The sequence below is a fragment of the Serinus canaria genome, chromosome 12 (assembly GCF_022539315.1).
Source record: "Serinus canaria isolate serCan28SL12 chromosome 12, serCan2020, whole genome shotgun sequence".
NCBI lineage: Eukaryota > Metazoa > Chordata > Aves > Passeriformes > Fringillidae > Serinus > Serinus canaria.
The window spans coordinates 20,580,936-20,590,029 of NC_066326.1; the positions used below are offsets into that span (position 1 = coordinate 20,580,936).

General features: G+C 51.1%; 1 protein-coding gene across 5 annotated transcripts in view; it reads right to left on the minus strand.

Moving 5' to 3' along the window:
* WNK2 (WNK lysine deficient protein kinase 2) overlaps positions 1 to 2,481 on the minus strand; it is a 96,295-nt gene extending 93,814 nt beyond the window's left edge. For all 5 annotated transcript variants that reach the window (XM_050979256.1, XM_050979257.1, XM_050979258.1 and 2 more), the window contains exon 1: positions 1,777 to 2,481. In XM_050979256.1, the coding sequence (XP_050835213.1) occupies positions 1,777 to 2,481 (705 nt within the window). The remainder of the gene's footprint in view (positions 1 to 1,776) is intronic.
* Positions 2,482 to 9,094: the final 6,613 nt, after the last annotated feature.

The following is a 9,094-nucleotide window of genomic DNA, read 5'->3' on the forward strand; positions in this document are numbered from 1 at the left end:
CCAGACTAGCACTTACAAGCAGTGTTCACCAATACATTTGGCAGTCTTTGGTCGTTAAAGCTGCTCCATTACAGAAAATACGTGGAAAATCCATTTCTGTCAATCCCCCTGCTAGAGCACTCTGAGAAAACCTGGCATCATGCTGAATTCTGGGTCTGTGCTATGGCTCGGCAGCGATGGGGCTGGCCTGGGCAGCATGGACTGACAGGAGCAGCATCAGCCTCTTCCAACCTGCCCTCCAGCAGCACCCCAGCCACCATCCCTCTTGGATTTCAGGCTGCTGAAGCAGAAGCCTTACACACTCCGGATTCAGTTCCCAGCAAAGCCAGACAAAAGCCTAGGCCTGCCCTCAGGCTTTCCTCCAGCCCCTCTCTTTTAAATACACTTAACAATCCCCCAGACGCCCCCTTCCCCACAAACCCACCAGGACCCCGGGGCCGGAGGAGAGAAGGGTTCAGCCCCTCACCACCAGCCCTCCATACCTTGCCTGACTGCTGTGTCTCCCATTCTGCATCCCCATCTGATAAAACCGGGGAATGCACGACTATGAAGACTGAGAAGTGTTCCCTATAATTCCTATTAAGAGAGCACTGCTGCAGTGAATTATGATTATGTTGTGTAATGAAATCATCAGAGAATAAAGACGTGGCTGTACATCCATCCCCAGCTACCCCAGACATCCAGGAGTAATTTACAAACAGATTGGGCAACATTAAAATATAAACAACCAACAGCTCAGGCATACAATAACACGTTATTTCCATATCCGTTTCAAATGCTCTTTGTAGGCCCTAAAGCTCAGCCATCCAATGGAAGTTTAAAGATCCCAAATTATAATGAAGAGTTAAACCTCCTTTCACCAAGTTACAGAGTAACTCAGGCTGAAAATAAAACAATATTAATTCTGTATTAGGTTTTTCTCCTAGATAGGTCTCATTCCAATGGATGATAACAAAAGTGAGGTAACAGGCACTGTAAGAAAAAAAAAAAAAAAAAAAAAAAATTAGGCATGTATTACTATGATTTTTACCAAAGGCTACAAAATCCATCAAGAGCAGGGTAACGGCATATCTAAACCTTCGTTCTCTTTAAATACTACTGGATGACACTGCTTCATTCTGAAGATCTAGAACTTTAATGTAAAAATCCACCTTTCAAAGGTATTTGGACAGATAAGTCTTTGACCTAACCAAAGTACTGCAAAGGTGGTACCTAAAAAAGGGCAAGCACCGGGGCACATTAGGAGGTTTGATTCACCAGGTCCTGGTGAATCAAATTCACTGGTGAATTGCAGTGACAATTTCATGGCAGGGGAGAGGGAAGGTCGGGGGGAGCAGCTTCTCAGTCTTTATGAAGCCATAACACAAAAGGAAATTTTCCCCCTGTAAACGCACTCAAATTACTGACTGTCGATGTCATTTTAACCGGGAGCTGCTGCCCCGAGAAGGGGCTGGGGCCGGGCCGAGCATCCCCGCTCCGCCCTTTCCCACGCCGCGGGAGCCACGCGTGACCTTCGCTGCACCAGGCGGGTCCTGCGCGGCCCCCGCGGCGGCAGCGGCGCCGGGCCGAGGGGGTTAAGCGTGGGAGGAGTGCACATAAGGTGGTGGATCCGGAGCCAATAGGGATATTGCGCTATAGTTAGACACTGGATTCTAAGCGATGGTGACCATAAAGGCTGCTCATGGCTGAGCTGCTCTGAATGACACCAGCACGGTGCCTTTAGTTCCCGGCTTATAAGGCAGAAAAAAAAAGCACAGGAAGATCAGCTAGGCTTACCTGCAGTTCACACCACGCGACTTCCACCCACGTCTCCGTGTCCAGACCCTTGTAGACCGTTTTGAAGGATCCCCGACCGAGTTCAATATCAAACTTTAGGAACCTGCCATCCGGCGAGGTGGCAACCGCTTTCATATCAGCCTCCTCCTCGGGCTCCTCTTTCTTAGCCTTGCCCTGGTCCTTGGCAGCATCCTGCACCTCTCTCCGCTCCGCATCCTTGCCTGGCTCCTTCTGCTCCTCGGCGCCCGCGGCGCTGCCCGCGGCCGGCGTTGCCCGCGGCTCCCCGGAGCACTCAGCCTCCCGGCCCGCCGCCTCCGCCGCACCCTGCCCCGCCTTCGCCCGCTCCGCGATTATCCTCCTGGTTTTGGGGAGCAGGATGATTCTCCGCTGGTGCTCCGCCTCGGGCAGGTCGAAGGCGGGCTCCTCCTGGTCCGAGTCCACCACGCTCCTCCGCAGGAACCGCTGATGGACCAGCTTGGGGTCTCTGGAGCCGGGCCCACGGGGCAGCGGGGCGGGGGCCGGCGGCGCTGCAGCAGCGTCCGTGTCTGCGGCCACCCCGCTCCCCCCGCCGCCGGGCCCATCCATGTTCACGCCGGTCTCCGCGGCCGGGGGAGCGCCGGGCTCGGCAGCCGCTGGAACCCCGCCACGGCCGCCGCCTCTGCCGCCCCGCCAAGGTGCCGCTCTGGCATCACCACCACTTTCCATCCGGGCCGAGGGCTCAGCACCCGCCGCCGCCCCGGCCCGGGGGAGTCACCGCGAGCCGCGCCCGCGCCGCCACCTGCGCGGGGCAGAGCGCAGCCCTGAGGCGCCGCCACGGCCCGGCCCGGTCCCCGGGAACCTCCCCCGGCCCCGGGGCTCCGACAAGCCGGGCCCCCGGGCCGGGCCGCGGGCTCCCCCCTGTCCCCGGTGCCCGGCAGGGGCGCGGCCGAGAGCGCCAGACGACCGGTGCAGCCCCTCACCTGCGGCGGGCCCGCGCACAAAGGCGCGGCGGGGCCGTTACTTACGTGCGGAGCCGGGGGCTGCCGCGCTCAGCGCCATGCGCGGAGGAAGGCGGGCGGCAGAGGAGGGGCGGCTCCGCCGAGCGTGCGCCTGCCCGGGTGCGCGGCGGAGCCGGGGGAGCCGTTGCCGGTGCGGGGCTCCGCGGCTCGGCTAGGCTCGGCCCGCCCCTGCGCCGCAGCCCGCCCCCGCCGCAGCGCCGGCCCTGCCGCGCCTCCCGCTCCGCGCCCGGCAGCTCCGCGCCCCTGCCCGCGGGCGCCCTGCGGCAGCCCCGCCGCGCCCCTGTCCGCCGCCGCTTTTTTTGTCAACGGCAGCGCTCCCGGGCAGCGCCCATTTAGGGCACCGGCGCTCGGCGGCCACCAATGAGGCTGCAGAGGGTGGGCGGCCGCCCCTCGACCTCGGCGCCCGCTCCCCCACCCCGCCCGGCCCCGCCGCAGACAATGGGAGGGCTGCCTCGCTCCGCGTTCTGCGACGTCCGCCCCTCGGCAGGTGGCCCCACGTGCCCGAGAGCATCCCCAGAGATCGTCCTCCCATGGCATCCTCCCGACAGGCATCCCCCAAGTGTCTCACCTCCCGAGCATCCGCCGAGAGCATCCACCGAGAGCCTGCCCTCCACATCCCTCCCAGAGCGTCCTCCGAGTGCATCACTCTCAGACATCTCCCCTAAAGCATCTCCCCGAGCGCTCAGCGCCCCCGCAGGTGTGGGATGGGTGCAGGGCACGGGCCTCAATTCCCTCTGTTTTCTGGATCCAGGAGGTGGCCGTGCCAAGCAGCCGATTATCACGCCTGCAAACGAAGGGAAGGTGACTTGAAGGGAACTGAATACTCTTTGCACACAGCATCTTTCAGCATTCCTCAAATGCAAAATGTGACCAGGGACCGACTCACATGTGGCCACTGCAAACACCACACAGCCCACCAATGTACTGCGTGGCAGGTCACAGCACGTGACAAGCCTCGCAACCTTGGGTTATCTTTTTTGTGGTTTTTTTTCTTTATTCCATGCAGTTCAATAATCACTCTATGGATATTGACCCCATCATTCACTGTGACCAACACTTCAAATTAGTCTAGATAGAGGGAAACTTTGATATCAACACCCATCTGTGCTTCAAAGAATCCACCTGGAGCACTGCCTCCAGTTCTGGGGGCCTCAGCACAAGAACTGTTGGAGCTGGTACAGAGCAGGCCACAAGAATAATTGGAGGGCTGGAGCCCATCTGCTCTGGAGACAGTTTGGAAAACCCAGGGGTGTTCACCTGGAGAAGAAGCGCTCCAGGAGAGCTAGAGAGGGGCTTTGGACAACAGCCTAGAGGGCCAAGACAAAAAAGAATGGCTTCCCACTGCCAGAGGGCAGGGTTAAATGGGGAAGGAATTCTTGGCTGTGAGGGTGGGAAAGTTCTGGAAGATGTTTCCAAGAGAAGCTGTGGCTGCCCCATCCCTGAAAATGTCCAAGGCCAATTTGGATGGGGCTTGGAGCATCCTGGATAGCGGAAGGTGTCCCTGCCCATCGCAGGGTTAGGAATGAGATGGGCTTTAAGATTTCTTCCAACTCAAAAGTCTGTAATCTATCCTTAGGTGAGGTCAGAGATGTGGGACACTGGCTTTGCCAAAGGCTGTGCCCTGTAACAGCTGTGACATTTCTGCTCTGTAAATTCACAGAAGGACTCTGGTTGCCACTACGCCAAGCTGCTTTCTCAAGTGTTAGGTTCATACAAACATACCATATGTTTTTGTAATTAAAATTTAAATAAATAAAGAAAAATAAAAAGAGAAGGTTTACCAAGTAATTATTCCATGAGATTTCTGAGGGAAAGGAAGTTGACTGTCAGGCAACCATAATTAGTTCTTATTTTAATTAATTAATTTTCAGTTAAGAATTATTTTAAAAAAAAACCCTTTAAAATAAGAAACTAGATAGTTATTGTCAATAGAATCACTGGTGTTTTATTTTTACAAATCACACTTCACTAATTATGCAGCCTCATGGATGCATTTGATCTTTCAGTGGTTCGCATTTTGAAGTGTTCAAATATCAATGATATTTCTAGGACTTGCAATTGTGGCATGAAACATGGATTTGTGTGCTGTATAGAAACCCGAATTCCCAAATATTAGTCCTGTATGCTGGGCTCTGCACCTCTCTGCACGTGGAGATTTGGTACACAGAGAGCAATCTGCAAGAGAAAGGAAGGGAAGGGGAAGAGCTCTGACACCTTCTCCTACTTATTACATAAATTGACCTAAAGCTCTCTTCAGAGCAACAGAAATTCCCACTACCATGTAGAAAAAGAATAAATTTCAGGGTAATGAGGGGGCTAAATGTAGCTGGCAACATTTCACTTTGCAGGTGGACAGGATAAAATGGGAATATTCTAGAGCTGACTGAATATCAACCCCAAAACTCACAATCAAGAAAAATATGGGGGGGGGAAAGGAGACTAGATTTCCCTGTCTGCCAGGCCTTGCCAGAAGAAAGAGGGAATCTGTACACCCTCAGGTATAGGGAACATCCCACCCCTGCCTCAGGAACATACACAAGCACTGCCATGCTGCGCCAGTGTCCCCTGACTCCTTCCCAGGGCTCCAGAGATGAAACAAGACCTGTTCTCACAGCTGAGTTTTTGTGCTGTTCAGTGCCAGCCACATGGTGCCCAGGATTCTTCCTGTGTCCATATGTCTACTGAAAACTTAGCAATAATTTGCATGTCACAAACTTAATCATGACCCACTATCAAGTGCTCTAAGTCTGTTACATGATGATCTTTAATATTCTAAAATGGAAAGAAAATGCTTCTTCCCAGATAGCTGTTTGACCTTTTCCATGCTGCCCTGTGCCTGCTTCACATGCCCAGGTGAGTGAGCTGGGCAGATGTGTGACAGCACAGGGCACGGTGGGACTGGGCTCCACACCCCACTCGGGCAGTGCCACAGCTGCAGAGTGGCGTGACACAGCGTGGGCAGCTCTGGGGCTGGCCCCAGTCTGATCCAGCATTCCAAGGCAGCAAACAATGGCCCATCCCAGCAGAGGGATGCCACCCAGTAGACAGAGAACTTTTCCTCAGCCATCAGGAGCTGTCATTCCAGCCTTCCAGGGTGTCAATGACCACAATGGACACACAGCCATGGAGGGATCCAGTGCCCAGTTCTGCCATGCCCTGTGCTCAAGCAATCCCAAGCCAGTCCCCTGTCCCAGGCTCATGCCTGATGGGTGAGGAATGCTCAGCAGGTATATGGGGTGGACTGCCATGACACCCAAAGTACAGACTGGCTCACTCTTTGTTTCTGCCATCAACCCAAAGCCCCCAGCCCTGGGAACAGTCACCTGCAAGCTACATTTCCATAAGGGAGAATGTCTGTCCTGGGCAGGGGACCTTACACTGGAACAGGCTGCACAGAGAGGGTGTGGAGTCTCCCTCACTGGGGATACTCCAGAGCTGTCTGTGGACACAATCCTGTGCTCTAGAATGACTCTGTTTGAGCAGGCGCACCAGGTGACCCGCTGTCGTCCCCTCCAACATTCTCCATCCTGTCATGAGCTATTTTATGGGGTTGCCTTTACTTTCCTCTGTTTACCCAAGACAGAAGCCTGTTATCGATTTTCCTGCTCACCTGTTTCAGCCTGTGCAAGCCAGCAGACACAGAGACACAAGGATGTTGTTGTACATCAGTGTGCTGTGTTACCAAAGGGCATGAAGAAAGATGACCAGTTGCAGTTTTCCTGAATATTGGATCATCAACCATCATCAGAGCAAGCTAGAAGCAGCTTCACCCTTCAGAGCTGACTTGTATGCAGATGGCACTGGAAATTATAGCACGTTTCAACTAACAGGCAGCGAAGGTGCTACCTCAGATTGTGACCTTAATCAAGCTTTTGAATTGGAGAACTGCTCCTTGCAGGAATGAAAGCCAAGATGCTCATCCCCTGGGTGAAGTTCTCTCTCCATGCACAGTGCTGAGTGAGACACGTCACCCCAGAGCACAGATGGGCATTTCCACTTGACAAGCAGATTACTACATGTCTGTCTTAACTTGCCTCACTTCTGGCAGGAACAGTCAGTCACTCACTGACACAGAGCAGGACAACTTGTCCTAGTTAATAGCTAGTGTTAGTTTTAAAAGGGAGAAAAAGAACCATTTTCACTTAATAACAGCCCTTATTTTCCTTCCATGTTTGTTAGTTTCGAGTGAGAAAGTTCGGTCCTGTTCAACCAGCTTGACTTTCAGGTTCTCAGATACTGAGAAATTTTTTATTTGTTTAAAATGAGAGCTCGCAGGAGACCATGGAAACCTCTGTACTGGCCTCCAGTTTTCTATTAACTCCACTTTTTATATAATTTATGACCGGACTGAAATCAGGTCAAACACCTACTGAGAGCTACTTTCAGTTGCACCCAGGGTATGGTCTTATACCTGCACATGTGCTCTGGGCCCTAATGTAGTGCTATGTAGTAATTGTTTTTTCTTTGAAAGAACAATAATGACCATTTAAAAACCCAGCTTCACAATATATTCTCCATTAGATCTCCTGTGTTCTGTTCTAATAATTTGTTTATAGAGACTATAGATACAGTGGTCCAAGTATCATAGAATCCTAGAATCCTAGAAGGATTCAAGGTCATCTCATTCCACCCCCTGCCAGGTGCAAGGACACCTCCCACTGTCCCAGGCTGCTCCAAGCCCCATCCAGTCTGACCTTGGACACTGCCAGGGATCCAGGAGCAGCCACAGCTTCTCAGAAAACTTGTGCCAGGGCCTCCCCACCTGTACAGTGAAGAACTTCTTCCTAAGTATCAGTTGATCTGAAGTTAATGGTTGGACTTGATGTTAAAAGTCTTTTCCAACCTTAATAACTCTGATGCTATGATACTCAGTTATTGAGTTAATACAAACTAATCACAAAGGTGTAAACAAGCATCTCTTTATGTCAGAATGATGGATGCTGTTGGCAAACTCTCCTTGCAGGTCAGGGAGCCAGGCAAGGGCAGGGAGTGAGCAGTGCGAAGGTGTGTGCCACTCTCCTCAGGAGGGGCTGGGCTCCATTTATCTTTCTTTGCCCTGCAGTGTGACACTGGTACAACACATCATTCTAACATGCATGACAAGCTTAGACAGAAAAAAATGTTCCATGTTTTTAATTCCTACAGATTTTAATAGGCATAATAATATGCCACCACATTACCTCTAAGATTCCGTAAATAAACAATCTTAATGGTGCTGCACAGAAGTTAATGGGCAGTATCGTCATTGCTGTATGGATTTATGAGGTGTGATTGCTGCTCCCCAGCCCAGGAGCCAGCTGTGCCCATGGAATTGTGTTCAGGCCTCCCTGGAGGGCAGCTTAGTCAGCAAAACACACAGTTATTTGACAATTCCATTGAGCATTATCTCTCCATGCCACTCTACGAAGGTGAGGTTTTTTTCAAACAGGCAGCCTGTCATCTTTCCCACACCAAATCTGACCAATGATGAATAGTTGTTTTAAAATTACTGTGTAATTCCAAAGTTTGTCCTTAATTATTTATCTGCTTTTCTTTGCCAGGAAACAGTGGCTTTCAGCCTGCCATAAGCCCAGATGAATGACCCAATTAATTTCCAAGTGCTCCTGTATGGCCATAGGCATTGCAAGAGTTCAAAGAGTAGATTGGGTTTTTTGAAAACCTCTTTCACCTCTTGGGCCATTTCTCGCTATGATCCCTCAGGTACCTTTATAACGAAAACAAAATAGATGGAAAGGGCAATGTAGGAATTAGATCAAAACAAGGAACAGAAAATAGACTAAATCAAGGAGTTGAATGTGACACTTAATAGCACGGTTAGGACTTTCCAAAATGTTATATATTTAAGTTGAGCAAGTGAATACCTTTTACTTTTTAGTTTTAGCATGAAACTAAATTTTATCAATTTTATCATTGAACACATTGTGTTACAAAATATGCAGATTAAAGACATAATGACAGTGCCATTATTCCTCTTAACATAAAAGATGGGGCATAAATTCTTATAATTCAATAAGAACATCTGCTGATTTGGTCTCCATGCAACGCTGCTCATTACACTGAGCTCCTTGATCCTGGCTTTTCCATGAACTAAAGAAATGGTGAGAGCACAAAACCTCAGCACAAAATCCTCCCTTCATGCAATGTGCATTTAGTGACAGGCTCAATGTCACAAACGAGTTTGAACAAGTGCTGTGCTTTGCTGTGAGGATTTCACCCATGTGCCTGACTGGTTCTGGTGGCTCTGAACACACCACTGTGAGGAACACCCAAAAGTCACAAGTACCTCTACCATGGCATTAACCAGAAGTTAAAACAATATT